This window comes from Peromyscus californicus, unplaced genomic scaffold (assembly GCF_007827085.1).
Source record: "Peromyscus californicus insignis strain IS unplaced genomic scaffold, ASM782708v3 Scaffold_9__1_contigs__length_137607984, whole genome shotgun sequence".
In the NCBI taxonomy this organism is placed as follows: domain Eukaryota; kingdom Metazoa; phylum Chordata; class Mammalia; order Rodentia; family Cricetidae; genus Peromyscus; species Peromyscus californicus.
The window spans coordinates 66,980,024-66,996,765 of record NW_026294617.1 but is presented as its reverse complement, the minus strand read 5'-3'; the positions used below and the strand labels follow the sequence as shown (position 1 = coordinate 66,996,765).

The following is a 16,742-nucleotide window of genomic DNA, read 5'->3' as shown; positions in this document are numbered from 1 at the left end:
GTATGAATCAGCCAAAACATGGCTGACTCTGGACACTCTGGGAACCCCCAAAGTAAACAGTGATGCAATTTGTTGCTATAACTATTCAGGTCAGAGTACCACTTTTGTATGGATTCTGTGTAAAAATGACCTGTGGTCAGACACCGGAGACCTCAGCTTCCGCCTTTGATAGTAAGCTTACGTGTTTGTTGGTAAGCCTAGGTGCTTACCACCATGAGTCCTGTGTGCCACCTGCTGTGTGTAGCCCATGTGTGCCTGCCTGTGCCTGGGTGCCTGTGGGTAGCTGCCTGTCTAGAAGCCTTTGCTTGAAGCAAATAATGCTATGTTTTATCTGTCTACATGTCTTCAAAATCTCTTTAACTTCCTGGGCTACTGTGACCCCCTTCCTTTCCTGGAATCGGAGCATGGACCTTACATCTTTCTTCCCATCTCCCTGTCTTCTCCTCTTTTCCTATAAACTCACATTTTTTGGTGTCTGCTTTTTTAGATAAAAATGGCTAAGACAATGATCAACAAGGTCAGAGGTCAAGAGAAAGTATGATGGGAATGAAAGGGGAACAACACTTCAGGAATGGGGAGAGCAATCAGAATGTAGAGGGCATATTTATTCACAAATTGTTCACAGAGTATGAGGAGAAACAAAGATGGTGTCGTTCTCCTTTCCCTGCCAGGGTAGCTGGCAAACCCCAAGATATCTCAGAGTTCTCTGAGGGTGCTTGTCTTAGTCAGTACTCTATTGCTGTGAAGACACCAGGACCACAGCAATGCTTATGAGGGGAAGCATTTAATTGAGGCTTGCTTACAGTTCCAGAGGTTTAGTCCATTATCCTCATGGCAGGGAGCATGGTAGACATGGTGCTGGTGAAGTAGCTGAGAGTTCTATATCCAGCAGCAGCAGGAGAAACTCACTGGGCATGGCTTGAGCTTTTGAAACTCCAAAACCCACTCCTGGTGACATCCTTCCTCCAATAAGGTCACACCTCCTAGGATCCCTCTCAAATAGTGCCACTCCCTGATGACCAAGCGTTCAAATGTATGCGCCTATGGGAGTCATTCTTATTCAAACCACCACAGTGCTTTTGGTCAAAGGATGGCTCAAGGGCATTGAGTGTGATCCTTGTGAACATGTCCTGTGGAGTTTGGCAGAGAGTAGCTAGATCTGCTTCATTAGTCTCTGCCAAGACCTACGGGGCCTCAGCTCTCAGTATGATCCCTACACTAAAGGATCAGCACCATCTGGAAGCTTTTTAGAGATGCAGAATCTTGGGCTCTCCCCAGGCCCAGACAGTGAGCACCTGCATGTCCAGAAGGTTCTCAGGTGATCATGAGCACATGGAGATCTGGAGCCCTAACTCTTGGTGAATAGGATTTTCTCCCATTCTCCCTCAGGGGAAAGAAAGAGCAGGGTGCTTCTGAGTTTCTTGGGAGGCATGTAGAATCCAATGCTGCTTTCTTCCTCCTTGTTCATTCATGATTACACAGTACTTTCTACAGTCGAAGATGCATTATCCAGTCCTCGGTGCTCCTGATCTTGACTTTGCGGGGTTCCTTTTGCCAGGTTAGGAAAGGCCTGGGGTATGGGGTATTCACTTGACTTGGGTGGTTAGCTGTTGAGCAGGAAAGGAATTACACTAATATCAGGTACGGACCTTAAGTTCTAGACAATTAAAAGTTTGCGAAATGCAGCTCTGCTGTAAGGAGTTCATCATGTCCAAAGAGTGGGTGCTTCCCATTTGGTAGAGCAGCACAGAGGGCCACTGGGGTGACACCATGTACCTCGAGAGCATGACTTCCAGCTACAGTCGAGCAGTCCAAATCGAGGGGCAGCAACAGCCATGGAAACTGAAGCTCACTGAGGAAGCAGGAGATAGGACTTTCCCTAGGTCAGGAGCAGCTTATCATTAGATTAAAAAGATACCCTGTGCAGCACTTCGTCTAGTGATGGGTGGGAGCCAAGTAGGGCCCCAAGTCCTGGGCACTTGGTGCAAAGAGCTCTGGATGCACTTAAGTCTCACTGCAGTGTACCCTCTCCCCCAAGGAGAGTGGTGGGGTGCACTAGCTGAGGTAGGAGCTGGGAGATTTGTGGATTCATCTGTGAGGTTCTGAGGAGGGCAACTTCTGCAGCCAGGAGCTAGGGTGCTTGCCAGCATCACCTGGGAGTAGATAACAGGAGACCCCTGGAGGACACAGCATCAGGGCAAGGGCAGAGCCGGCAGCCCATAGGGGAAGCCACAGCTGTCAGAAGACTCACTGGATTTGTGGAAACCCTGAGTTCAGAGGCCACTGTAGAAAGAAAAGGAGAATCAAAATGTGGGTGCCACTTGGGGGGGTCTCAGTGTCCTGTTCAGTGAGGTCACCCTCTACCCTCCCTCCTTTCCCTGACCAGCCTCCTTAACTGCACCTCATCATGCTGCCAAGGGCTGTCGAGGGAAGGAAACTTGTTTTCTATCCTGTGAGTTGTTCCATCTTAGATTCCCGCCACACATTGTGAAGAGGCAGAGGTGCCATGCCTGAGCCATGGGTCTGCTTGGTACCACTGTGGCCAGGGGCACATCGCTCAGCTTCTCTGGCCTCTGTCTCTTATCTGTATGATGGGAGCCATCTTACTATCTACGTATAGGATTACTGTGAAAATGTGTGTGTTTACATGTCGGTGTGTGCATGCCGTGTATATATCCCTACAATATGTCTTCCTTGTATGTGCTGTAGTCATTCACGAAGTATAATCCTAAGGGGGAAAGTGTGTATTTACTTACAGACCTTAGAAATGAACCCAGTACACGAGAACTGCTCAGTGTGTGCTACTGTTACATTGCCTGAGCAGCCAGCCTTCCTGAAACTGTACTGAATTTGGCCCTGGAAACATCCTTTTTGGTGATTTACTAGTCATAAATCACGTCGGGCCAGTAATTTAAGGTCTTTATGTCTCAGTTTTACCACCTGCAAAGTGGGGACAATAATGCTTTCCTCAAAGGGGATTGATTATAAGGTTAAGTGATCTCATAGGCATTAAAGGAGTATTGCACAATAAATTAGATGCAAAGTTTGACTTTATACAAAAGTTGGAACCCCAGAACGAGAAACACAGTGGATAAAACCACATAGCACTTTTTATAAAGCAGACTTAAGAAAAGCCTGCTCAAGGACCTGGTCCCCCTTTCCTTGTCCTGGTAGAAAGCAAGCTAGGCTCCCTCACTGGAGTCACTTGCGGGAGTGGAGGTTTATGGGTGGTATAGCGAGACTGCCAGCATGCAGCCATTGCCACAGCTGTCCTACACTCCCCTGCTGGACATCTACTTCCTCAGGCCACACTTTTCCCCCTAGAACTACACTGCGCGAATGACTACAGCACATACAAGGAAGACAGTGGGAGAGAACAGAGACACTGTCCACACGGGAAGGCGACAGACATTGTACACACACAGACCAGGTAAAATGCTGAACCCTAAATCCCAGCTCTCAAGAGTCAGAGGCAGGTGGATATCAGTGAGTTTGAGGCCCGCCTCGTAAATATAGCAAGTTCTAGGCAAGCCGAGTCTATGTAGGAAGAGCCCATGAAAACAAAAATAAAAACCTTCAATATTGCGATCGGCAATTGATGATTAAAAAGAAGAAGACAGGGGAGGGACTGGAGCGGAGGGGGCGGGGCTCTGGATCCAAAGGCATCATACACACGCGTGCATCTAATACAACATTTTAAAAAGAAAATATATTTAAATGATTGAATACAAGTGAATAACAAAGAAAAAAGGAAAAAGAAGAAAAGAAAACCTGGCCATTGTTAGGTCTCAAGGAAACGTGGGACCAATAGCTAACCGAGGTGTCTATTTAACGTCTCAAAGCAGACTCCAGGAGCCAGGCTCTCTTATCCCTGCGCATGCGCACGCGTACTTGTTACAGTCTTCCTGGCTGGCTTATCCCACCCCTACCCTCTCCCGCCCCTGAGCCTTGCTTCCCTGCCCCCAACTTCTCTTTTCTCCTATATAACCCAGCCATTTTGGCAATGTGCCCTCCTGGCTCCTGGCTGGCTCTGCTCCTGGATCTCTCTCTTGGTCTGCATACCCACTCCACTCTCGCTCTCCGCTCTCCCCTCTCATGGCCATGTTTAGTCTGCTGGCCACGTTACGTCTGGAATCTTCCAGATGCCTCTGGCTGTTCTCTCCCTCATATCTACAATTAAAAACCTTCTCCTCAACCACACCTCGGAGCAGTCATGTCCTTGTTTTTCACTCATCTGGTGCTGAAACCAGAGCGGCGGATATGAGTTCCAAGGGACTTGGCCTTTTGGAACCACGTTGTTGACGTGACTCGTCTCAGGTCTGTACGGACCATTTGTTTCTGCTGCCACCCACCAACTTTGACTCCAGTTCCGGAGTCCGCCTCTTCAGCTGCTTCTCCCCTCCACCTGCTCTACCCATCTGCCTCCCCTCACCTACTCAGTCAGTGTCTCTGGCTCCTGCACCTGCTATGCCTCCTGGACACTTGTCCTCTGGCTCCTGGAGCCTACTACGCCTTACCTGGGCGTATCTCTTCATCTCTCTGGCCTGCCACACCCATGTGGGCATCTCTCTACCAAAGGCAGTTACCCACTCCCTTTTCCCAAACGCCTCTTCCAGTCTGCCTCTTCAGCTGCTTTCTCTTCTCCTCAACTGGATGTGTCACCCCGGACCTGCCTACTTTTTTTTTAATTGCAACAAAAACCACCCAGGTGTACCAGGATGCTCCTCTTGCCCATCTGGGCCCCTATCATGTGGAAAGGGACGCCTCTTCTCTGTGATTTGGGACAGTTCTCTCCGACAAGCCTCTCAGTCTCTTGAGGATGCTCCACACTGTACTTCTTGTTTGTCACCACAACACTTAACCCTTCTCTACTCCCTTTGTTCTCAGCTCCCTCCTGGAGTTTCCTTGCCTCCCCACTCGGTAGGGATAGACCTGCAGCTTCTCCATGCCCTCCTGGGCCTATGACACTTTCTTCGCCTCCTCTCTCTCAGAGCTTCCTAGCGCCTCCCCTCCTCAGCCCCCCAGGAGCTACAATCCTGCGGCTTCTTCCTCAAGCCCCTCTGGGCCTCTGTGACTCTGCCCCTTCTCTCTCAGCTCCCTCCTGAAAGTCCCACAACTTCTTTTTACCCTCCTGGGCCTTGTATGACCCTTTTTCTTTTCCTCCCCAGACTCAGAGATTTTATTAAAACCTCACTGTCTTACTTCAAATGGCTCGGCCTCAGCACAGCTCAGTCAGTGGCTGAAGAAGGCACACTAGATTTTCAGTTCTCTCCTATGGTAGCAGCTTCTACCATAGGCATACAAACAAATGATCCCCAAATCTCTTATATCTGAACTTTCTCTGCTCTACACTTCCAAAAGTCTCTTATCTCTAAGGTTTTTCTACTTTCCACTCTTAAAACACCTTTATCTTTATTATTTCTCTGCCCTGAAAAAACAAAAACAAAACAAGCAAACAAAACCCCCCAAAACAAAAACAAAACCCTCTTAAGACTATGCTGTAAACTATTTCAGGATTTGTAAGTTCATTGGGTATGGTTAAAAATCTGTAACACAATTTTAGCTTAAAACTTGTAACAAAAGGTTTATAGTTAAAAAAACCAACTATACCTGGGTAATCTCATTTTGCTATGACATACTATATATGTGACTGAACTCTTGTTTAGAATATTCTGTGTATGCAACTAGGATTCAACGTTTGTTTAAAAAATAGGTCTACTAGAAAATAGATGTTTTAAAATAGCAACCATGTGGCTGGCAGCCATCTTTACTAAGGTTAAAAAAGAGGACATACAATGAAACTTTACCGCCATCTTGGTTTAGATGACCACATGGTATAAAGCAACAATTACAAAACTTCTCAGTCCTACTGATCTCCATTTATCATTGTATCTCCCTTTTAGACTGAGGAGGCAACAGCAGGTCTCCAAAATATTTTGGATTAGGATGGATTTTTATGTGATAATAAATTCCTAAGGTTATTCCTAAATAAATTCTTACAGGTCTATTCAGGTTAACAGAAATTGATTTAGAGATGTATGTCTAGCCACTTATGTCTTTGCTAACTGCTCCACACTAGGCTTCTGAAAAATTTTAAATAAGGAACAACATATGTTTGATAAATAAGGTTTATAAATTCCTAGGGTCTACTCAGGTTAATGGTTAGTAATTGACTTGAAGATTTGTGTCTAGCCTGTCTTTGCTAACTTTTCTAAGCTTTAGCTATTTGGATCAACTGAGTCATACAAGAAACTGTGATATTCTGTAATGGTGCACTATGAAAAGATGAAAAAAAAAAAAGATTTCCGGTTTTGTAAAGTTTCCAGTCTCTCAATGGACTACATTTATGGCTTAAGGTTTTATTTGTCCATAAAGGATCTTCAATTAAATCTTCAACACAAATTTCTAAGGCTCAGACTTAACAGAGATAAAGCTGTGAAATCCTGATCTTATAAAGCCATTAACTTGTAAACTGTTAAAGGTAATTAAGATGTGCAAGTTAATGCTCAGCCATCTTATAAATGATCAAAAATTTAATGTACTCCTTAATGCACAATGCTCATAAACTATGCTAAGTACAAATGTAATTCATTTACAAGGACAAACTTTATTTAGTATCTTGTATTTGTTTTCAAGGTTAAGCCTAAAACTAGTAATTAAAAACATGTAAATTTTGTTTAGCTCAGGTATCCCTAATAAATAATGGTCCTCAAACTCCTCAGAGATCTGCTGAATATGGCATTTAGACTGTTTAATGGAAAAATCTTCCCATGATGGACAGAAATGCCAGCTCCTATGTCTCCAAAGAAGATGAAGGGGTACAGATGACTTCACCTGGATTGGTGTAACTCTAACCACTTGGAAAAACTGCCCCATGCCTCGTCTGCTGCCAGGGCTCTGCCTAAACTGTGGATACTGCTGAGTTGACTGCTTTACTCTGCCTTGCCAAAGTGGGTCAGTTTTTCCAAATTCCTTCACAGGAAAATCTCTCAGACTTTGTGGGTCTGGCAGCCAAAGGCCAATGCTGTTCCATGCAGCAGCCAAAGATGTAATGTTGTCTGTCCTGTGTGACAGCCAAAGGATCAACTACTTCTACCCCCAACAAAGCCAATACCACAGGAGCCTAGGATAACCATCTAGGTAACAGTAAGTCTCTGTCATTTTACTTGATACATAAACCATTTGGATTATATTTCCTGCTATAATTTATCCTTTGCAGATCTCTGATGGTATTGATGACTAACTGTAGCTTTATGTTAACAGCGACAGGCACCCAGCTCCTCCCCGCAAGGCTGCAGCTGCCTGTTCATTTCATATATAAAATCAGGCAACAGACCTCTTGTTTCTAGAGCTACTAGGTTTCCTGCGGAGAAGAGCAGGCACAGACACAGTTTACCTTGCTGGCAGACCTTGCACTGGTAGAGATACACTCACAACAGGTTTCAATGTAACTTTTTACTATTTCTTTACTTAAAGGAACTTGCTTTGCAATGACTGACTGCCCTCAGGAACCAACCACCTGTGTCTCATGGTAAACGATTAGATGAAAAGAAAAAGTTCAAAGTTTATGTAAGTTGTGAGGGTCTAAGGAAGTAATTTAGGGTATGAAAATGCAAGGTGTGAGGATGTAAAAGCTTAAGTTGTGAGGGTCTAAGAAAGTAATTTAAGAGCCGGATGGTGGTAGCACACGCCTTTAATCCCAGCACTCGGGAGGCAGAGCCAGGCAGATATTTGTGAGTTCTAGGCCAGCCTGGTCTACAGAGCAAGATCCAGGAAAGGCACAAAGCTGCACAGAGAAACCCTGTCTTGAAAAACCAAAAAAAAAAAAAAAAAAAAAAAAGTCCAAATTATAAAGGCATGAGAAAGTGCTTTAAAGTAATGACAGATGTGCTATTGTTATACTAAGACTTCTAAAGTTCAGAGTTTTAACATTAATCAGTGGAGTTCTGATAAGCTGTTAATCTAGGCCCTGGTAAAGCACTGCTACTATTACCATAGTCACAAGCTGAAATTTAAGTTTCCTTTGGTTGTCTTCTAACTATAGACTTAAAAGTGCTTCTCAATCATGCTAAAAACATCTCCTGTCCAATCTATATATCCAGGTTCCTGCATATAGAGGAAAAATGTTAATGCTTTTAACCCAGAATCATATCTTTGGGTCCCCAAACTTTTACTCTGACTCAAAGGTGTGAGTCTACTGCTTTTTCTACAATGTAAATTTCAGAACAGATTACAAACAGTGGGAATGCTAGCATATCTAAAACTTTCATCTTTTTGTAAACTTAAAATATTCTTATAAGCTTCAGGAAGTCATGACTTGTATCCACCTATTACAGGTCAAAGGTTATGGACTCCAGACAAGTACTCCTTTTCATCAACAGACTATTTCCCCACCTACTGCCTGCACCTGAGGGTGGGATCCCCATTTCCCTGGTCTTGGGGTTCCTCCCCTTCTTCAATTACCAGGACTAGAGTCTAGACGTTTCAAGTGTACACCCAAGATAAAAATTTTCCCCTAAGCTCCTTAACTTTACCTTCAGTCCCTAGCCTGTACCTGTCCCAGCAGATTTCCAGTCAGCTGAAGAGTGTAGACTGCCCCAAAACTCCCTGAAACACTCCAGCCCCAGATGTTCCTTGGAATCTGCATTCTAGACTGCTCCTAAGCAGCCTGCACTTCATTAGCCCCAGGTGGTCCCTCAGAACCTGGGTAACAAGTAAGGGGGTGGAGGGGAGAAACAGCTGTCTCCCAGCCTTCATGCCTCTCTTCCTTCCTGGCTCTGACCAACATTCCAGCCTTCCTGGGTCCCAACAATGACACCCCTATTTCACAGTATGAAGTAGTTATAGAAGAGATGATGTCACCCCTTATCATCAACAAAAAGCTGGAATGTTAAGTTTCAAAAAACTCAGGACAAATGGCTAACTGAGGTGCCTATTTAACATATCAAAGTGGACTCTGGCTGCCAGTCTCCCTTAGTCCCTACTTACAAGTACCTGTTATAGAGTCCTCCTGGCTGGCATAGTCAACCTCTACCCAGCCCCTGGGTTTTGCTTCCCTTCCCCTGGCTTCTCTTTTCTCTTATATAACCCAGCTATTTTGGTGATGTGCCCTCTTGGCTCCTGACTGGCTCTGCTCCTGGATCTCTCTTGGTGGGAATTGTCCTTCCCCAGTGACCACCCCTCCCCATGGCCCAGTTCAGTCTGTTGGCCATGTTCAGTCTAGACTCTTCCAGATGCCTCTGGCTGTTCTCTCTCTCGTATCTGCAATAAACCCTCTCTCTCTTCAACCATACCTTGGAGCAGACATGTCCTCATTTTTCATTCAGCCATCTGGCACCTTGGTGTTTGGTTTTCAGTCTTCTGAACTGTAACAAATATTTGTTATTTCAGCTGCCCAATCTACAGTGCTCTGTTTTAGCTGCCCAAACTAGGAAAGCAGGGATGGTCGTCCTATTCCACCTTGTAGGTTCTGACACAGAAGCTCAGAGGGGACTACATGATGATTTTTATAACTCAGTTATCCTGAGCTCACCCATGGGCGACGGGGAAGGCAGTACTGTATGGTAGCTTTGGATTAGCTCCCAACAATGTAGATGGAAGTTAAGAAATCCTAGCATCCTGGTGAGGAGAGGCCCTGTGCCTGGCTGGCCCAGACCTGCTGAGGAGGTGGAGGCTGAGCAATAGTAAAGGATCAAGACTCCCCTAGATTTTACCTGCATGTTTACAATTCTGTTGGGTTCTCCGAACTTCTGTGTAAATCACTTCTTCTTTAGGGTCTGCTTAGGAAGAAGGTAAAGTCTCAGAGGATAAGGGACCTGCCTCTTTTCTTGGCTACTTCCCCCCTCCCTGGGCCAGCTTGTTCTCTGGAAGGATTTTAGCCCCTCAGGCTTTACCGTCTTTCTGACCCTGTTCTAATATGCACCCTGTGATTTCTGCCAAATCAGAGACTGGAGGGCCCTTGTCCTCACCATTGCTGTATACTGGTTGCAGTTCTATACAGGCTGGTACATTGTAATAGGTGGGCTCCTGGGGTTCTGAGCATGAAGGGTCCCTGTAAGATATAGAAACACTGATGTTTTCCAGGAAGTGAGAGAGGGGACGACCATTCCTTTTAAGGAGTTTTCAGTCAATATTACTCCTTTTTCTAGGTTTATGACCGCATGGTATGCAAGAGGTGCCATGCTGATGCTTGGCCACATGGTATGCAAGAGGTGCCATGCTGATGCTTGGCCACATGGTATGCAAGAGGTGCCATGCTGATGCTTGGCCACATGGTATGCAAGAGGTGCCATGCTGATGCTTGGGAATATTTAGTTCTGCTTTGTTCCCATTTTATATGTGTAAGCAACGGGTGTTCCGTAAAGCTAAGTGGCTTGCCAATACCACTGCACTGGAAAGGGTGAAAGCCAAGACTTAAACCAGCCCTGCGACCCTTCTCAGAGATATTAGTCTCAGAGAAACACAGACCAGATAGGCCCCAAGGAACTCTGGTGGTTTGGACATGGTCTCCATGGGAGGCCCAATGACAGTTTGTAAACTGTCTTTGGATGACTCTTAAAGTGAGCCTTTGGGATACAAGACGGTGGCCACGTCTTCACAGACGCCACTTGTTGACAGTGACTTCTCGAGGTGGGTGAGGTATGTGGCCCGTCTTCTTGGCTGTCATTGGGAAGGATTTTGATTAGGCCGGCCACGCCCAGGGATTTCTAGGCTAATTAAGCTACGTCATCTCAGGATATGGATGGATTCAATGTCTATGTGGTAGGAGAAAAGGAACTCAAAAAGCACTTCCATATTAACGTGAAAGAAGCCAAGTGTGCAGAGGAGGACCGGAAGGCATCATCTAACAAACGGAAGAGAACGTGTGTGAAACAAAGCCCAGGACGTACAAATGGGAGGGAGGGCGTTATAAAGACTGTGTACCACATGGCGGCTGTCTTTTGGGCTCTCTTCTCAGACCACTGGCCTAATTCCATTCTTGGGTGTGATATTTCTTTTTTTAATGCACAATTTCTATTCCATGCTGCTCAACTTAAAAGACTTGACTTTTTCTCCATCTTTCCTCACTGGTGCCGCCAGGATTTTCGCCTAACTTGTCTATGTTTTTCTCTTAAATTCTTATAAAATTGTTATTGAGCTTCCTTCTGAACCCATTTCTAAATTCTTCTATTAATGAGAATAAGAACTCCCAAAGGGAACCTCCGTTTCCCTGTTAACTGCCACAGTGGTCAATTCAGACAGCCAAGCTAACAACAGTGGTACAAGGAAGTGAGTTAATAAATGAGAAACATTTACCACTTGATGTGAAAAGGAGGCTTAGCTGTCTGTAGCTAAGATGGAGGTTCTGGGAATCGACTGGAGACATCTCAAGGGAGGGGCAACATCAACTGGATACAACCCACCTCAGCAACACATGTAGAGATTGTGCTCTTGGTGATAGTAAGATTCGATTTAATTTTTCTCTCCTATGGGTGTTTCATTACTTCCAGAAATAAGGCCAAGTTCTTACCTGGAGTCATCAAAGGCAGGCTTTCCCCCTGTAAAGGAAGACATTGTGTTTCAGGAAGAGGGGACCTTCATGAGGACTAGGGGGCAGTTCAGATGGGCGCCCACAGAGACTGCCAGGAACTTCTGTTACTGAGATCTGAATCCTTTCACGCCGAGAGGAGTGAAAACTACTGAAGTTTTTTATGCTGGCCTCAAGTGAAAAGAGCCTTCTCAATCCATACTCCATTAACCTAGATTTTAAATGACAGTGGTCTTTAATGACTATAGATAGTTTAATAGCCTCAGACAGGAAAATGGACTTGATCATCAATAAAAATGCTTGATCATCAATAAAAATAAAAATGCTATACATTTTAAAAATCAGTAAGTGACGAAATCTTATTTGGGTTCTGTTTTGATTCCCATCTCTTAGAGTTTTCTTCTTCTTCTTCTTCTTCTTCTTCTTCTTCTTCTTCTTCTTCTTCTTCTTCTTCTTCTTCTTCTTCTTCTTCTTCTTCTTCTCATTCCTTGGGAAATCTTATGAACACCCAGAGGAGAGCCTCTGCCCTGTCTGAGGTTAGACAAACAGCATCTCATCAAGGCATGTTGCTCTCGATGTGGCTGTTGGTGCAACTTCGTATTTGGTAAACAGGACTTCTGAAGGACCCAGAGGGAAAGGTAGGGGATCGTGTGATGGAGGAGGAGGCACTCATGAGAGCCTAGGGATGGTCACATGGTCAGGAACAGAGATGGGAAGGGCATGATTAGGGAGCCACCCACCTGCTTTTCTAGAGAACCAGCAATAAAACAGTACTCCAGCAGCCGCACCAGCCACGATGAGCAGTCCTCCAGCAATTCCAGCAGCCACAGTAACACTTCTGTTCTTGGTTGTGTCTGGGGGGCAGAGGATACCCAGGCATAAGGCCAGGAAGAGGTGTGCAGGTTTTTTGGCATGGGGGAGGAGAGGAACCTCTGTGACCAGAAGTCCTGGGGCTTTGGTAGTGATTGATGTGGTACATGAGAGATGGCTCATTTGTTTGGGGAAGTGTGTCTCGGTGCCTCATCCTTGTGCCCAGGGAAAGGCTGAGAGTCAAGATAGATTGTGGTTGGAGAGAGGAGGCAGCCGCCTGATGAGCTGTAAATTCCGAGATGCCCTGTAAAGCCTCGCTCCCCTGTACCAATTAAGAACCACTTCAGAACACAACAGTTTGGAGAGCTGTGAGCTCAAGGTACTTACCCGTCTTTGAGAAGCACTCTCCTGATCAGCCATCAATGAGCTCTGTGTGTTGAAGCATATATTCTGGCCCCTCTGGCTTGAGCATAAGAAATTTACCAGGGATTTAAAAAAAGTCACTTTCTTACTGTGCTGGGCCCTTAGGCCATTGTCAGCCTCACAGAAGAAGTTTCTAGAATGTTCTGCAGTCAGAGAGATGTTGACAGACACCCTTCCTCCAGAGGGAGTGGAGATGTTCCCCAGGGTAACATTTTTGTGATAACATTGGTACAGGATTGGAGAAAAGCCTCACAGAGCCTCACCATATCACCCACCACAGCCTGGGCCCCAGGGATCCTGAGTGTGAAGATAGGGCAGGACACTGGAACTGAGTTAAAATAAAACTTCAGTAGAAGCATCTGCTTCTGACATATATGTTATCCTTACAAGGGACAAATGGTATTATAAGCAAATAAAATAGAAAAAACATTTGATACATTTAAAAGGTAATTACTTAGACCCACAAGTAGATTTTCGTGTACAAAAATATTCAATAGAAAAGTGAAAAGTGTTATACGAATCACTGAAAATATCTGTCAACAAATATATAAAAGACTCATCTTCATAGTTAATTAAATGTACAATTAGATCCAGCCATAAACTATGATTACTTTCATGCTTAAACAGATTGATAATATGATGAAGTTGTGACAATGCAAACTGAAGACATGTTTTTGAACAGCAGTTTGACAATATCTAAAAAATTAAAAACACGCCGGGCGGCGGCGGTGCATGCCTTTAATCCCTGCACTTGGGAGCCAGAGCCAGGTGGATCTCTGTGAGTTCGAGGTCAGCCTGGTCTACAGAGTGAGATCCAGGAGAGGCACCAAAACTACACAGAGAAACCCTGTCTTGAAACAACAACAACAACAACAACAACAACAACAACAACAAAATTAAAAACATATAAACTTTGAGCCCACAATCTACTTGGAGGACCAGGTGGGTAAAAAAAATGTGTATTCAGGGCTTCCAGAGGAAAAAAGGTGACCACCAACCCACCTACAAAACCGGAGCTCCACAATGGTGACCTGCCTTCGGGATAGGCTGGTCCAAAAGTGGCACAAACTTTGTGGTGGAGCCAATCACTATCTGATTGGATTTAAAGCCCATACCATGAAGTGAAACCCATACTTGACACTGCTTTGGTGGCCGAGAACCTGAGACTAGACAGGCCATGAACATGGGGGAAAAGCAGACACTATTGTTCTGCTAAAGTAACACAGCAATAAAATGACTCCCAATGACATTCTGCTCTACCCAGAGAGCAGTACCTCCCTCATACACCACCAGAGAAACTTCCTTCTGCAGTAGATGGGAACAAACACAGAGAACTACAACTGGCCAAGGTGCAGAGAATGAGGGACTTTGGAACACTCATTCCTAAGTGGGATGTCTTCATCATGCCACTTAGGGGTCAGGGAGCTGTGGGGAAGAGGAGGTAGAAAGATTGTAAGAGCTGGAGGAGGTGGGTGACACCCAGAAAACAGTGTCTTCCAGGCACAACAGGACTGATGAACTTACAGAGACTGTGACAGCATGCACAGGGCCTACACAGTTCAAGCCAGATAGAGTCCCACGCTGAGAAGGTGGAAGTGGACACAGGCTTCCATCCCCGAACAAGACGTTATCTCCAACTGACATTTGCTTGCAAAGGGAAATTAGTTTTCTCCAAAGGAGTCTCCCTACATATATTAACCACTGTGGTAATCTGAGTAAGAACGGCCCCTAGGGTTACATAGTTGAATGCTTATTCAGCAGGGAGTGGCACTATTTGAGAGGATTAGAAGGATTAGGAGGCTGAGTGTCACTGGGGTTGGAGGAAGTGTGTTACTGGAGTCAGCCTTCCAGGTGTCAAAAGCTCATGCCACCCCCACTTCTCTGCTTACAGATCAGGATGTAGCTCTCAGCTACTGCTCCAGCACTATGCCTGCCCACCACCGTGTTCCCCACCCTGATGATAAGCCTCTGAAATGGCAAGCAAGTCCCAATTAAATGTTTTCTTTTGTAAGAGCTAACTTGGTCATGGTGTCTCTTCCCAGCAATAGAGCAGTGACTGAGGCAACCGTACTCAAGGACAGACCCCATGCCCAGCAGCAGATGACCGACACAAAAGAACTCAGTGGTATTTTGTAGACTTTTGTCTCAAATTGCTTTGTTTGGGCATTTTTTTTTTTGTCTTATTAGTCTTTTGCTTGTATATTATGGTTTCTGATTTTGTGTTTTTATGGCTTTTTTTTGGTATGTGTGTGGAAAAAATTGTCTTCAATAATATACATATTATATATACGATATGATAATATATTATATAACAATTATATATATGCACACACACACACACACACACACACACACACACACACACACACATATATATATATATATATATATATAACTACATGTATCTAGTTTATGCAGGATTTCTATGGCAATGTTTCTGTAACTATGAAAACTAGAGACAACCTGATAGATTGGGTAAAGAAGTAGAAAAGACAGACAAGATGCATAGAATTTATTTTAAACTTAAAAATAATAGAGGTTTTATAGCTAAATGCACAATATGATCCTGCTATAAAAATACTTTATGCTTCATTTCTCAGTAGTGCAGCATCTGGTAAGTTACCCTTATTTAAGTAAATGACTCCAACTAATGTTTATACAGGCAACCCTCATTTAATGCAGTGGGGCAAAAAAATAAGTAAAGATATGAAAGTAGGAGGTGACTCGTTGGGAAAAAGAAAGTGGGGGTGGAGGAAGAGGGGTCAAAAGATTAGAAAGGATATTCTGTGAAAGGAACTGCACTGAGATACCAAGTCAGGAAACAGACCCTGCATTCAGCTGCTGGAAGGAGTAGGTGCTGACCAGTGTTTGCTTGGTCCAACACCCCTGTGACACTGACTGTCACTGCCTCCCTGTGCTGGGACCCCAGGATATTGCCAGCCTCACAGGAGTAACTCCCTAAGCATTCCATATTTAGAAGGAAGTAGAAGGACTTCCCATTTCAGAGGAGGCTGAGCTGCTCCCCAGGGTGACATCCTCATGATAAAATGGTACAAGACTGGGGAGGGGGGAGCCCTCCAGGGTCTCACAGTGAAGCTTTACCATGCCCCCCGCCACAGCTTGGGTCCTGAGACCCTGAAGGTTAGGGTAGGGTGGGACACTGGGACTGGGGGAGAAAAACCAGCCCTTGGTTCCTTCTGTTTGAACACAGCCTTCCACACTAGAGGCATTTCTGACTGCAAAACGTTTTATATTAGTTTTTAGTGGCCTTCTCAGATTCCTCAGGACTCATCTATCATGTATTCTAATCTTGGGAGATGAGAATGTTTGTGTAATGCTGTATATATTTTGAAGTGCCAACACAAACACGTTTGAGGAATCTGAAAATAAAGCCACAACTGAAAGCTGGGCATCTGAGAAATGGGAGGGTTGCTAGGAAAAGTGGATGTGACAGAAAATGCCTGGACCTGCTGTGGAATAGGGGGCCAGAGCTAGTACAGAGGGACCAAAGGAAGAAGCAAATGACGAGGCAGGTAGCGTGTGCAGACTGAAGATGGGAACTAGGCTGGTCCACTGGAGTTGTTGCAACAGGCAGGGTAGCAGTCAGAAGGGCCCAGTAAGTGTGATGAAATAGGAGCCCGGAGAGTCAGTCAGGACTCGCACCGCTAGAGGTTTGATCTGTCTTTATCAAACCGTGGAAAGGCGTGAAGATGGATTGAGGTGGGGTGAGAGTGGGCCAGGTGGGTCACCGAGTGGCCCTTCAGTAGTTGAATTCATGGCGAATTTGACTGACAATGGCAGGAGAGAGAGAGAGAGAGAGAGAGAGAGAGAGAGAGAGAGAGAGAGAGAGAGAGAGAGAGAGAGAGAGAGAGAGAGAGAAAGAGAGAGAGGATCTAAGGAACGCCTGGGAAGGAACATCGATAGGACTGACTGTGAGGAGGGAGAGAAATGTCAGGGAAGACCCCTGGGACTCTTCCCTATG

At 45.0% G+C, this 16,742-nt stretch overlaps 1 protein-coding gene across 1 annotated transcript in view; it reads right to left on the bottom strand.

Annotated features, from left to right (window-relative positions):
• Window positions 1-260: 260 nt before the first annotated feature.
• The window catches only part of LOC128106363 (Fc receptor-like protein 5), a 32,874-nt gene continuing 16,392 nt past the window's right edge, over window positions 261-16,742 (bottom strand). Inside the window, exons 8-13 of the mRNA XM_052731833.1 lie at window positions 12,268-12,381; window positions 11,510-11,537; window positions 9,969-10,051; window positions 9,714-9,776; window positions 9,294-9,365; window positions 261-2,283 (exon numbers count right to left, since the gene is read on the bottom strand). Coding sequence (XP_052587793.1) covers window positions 9,319-9,365; window positions 9,714-9,776; window positions 9,969-10,051; window positions 11,510-11,537; window positions 12,268-12,381 — 335 coding nt within the window. The 3' untranslated portion in view covers window positions 261-2,283; window positions 9,294-9,318. The remainder of the gene's footprint in view (window positions 2,284-9,293; window positions 9,366-9,713; window positions 9,777-9,968; window positions 10,052-11,509; window positions 11,538-12,267; window positions 12,382-16,742) is intronic.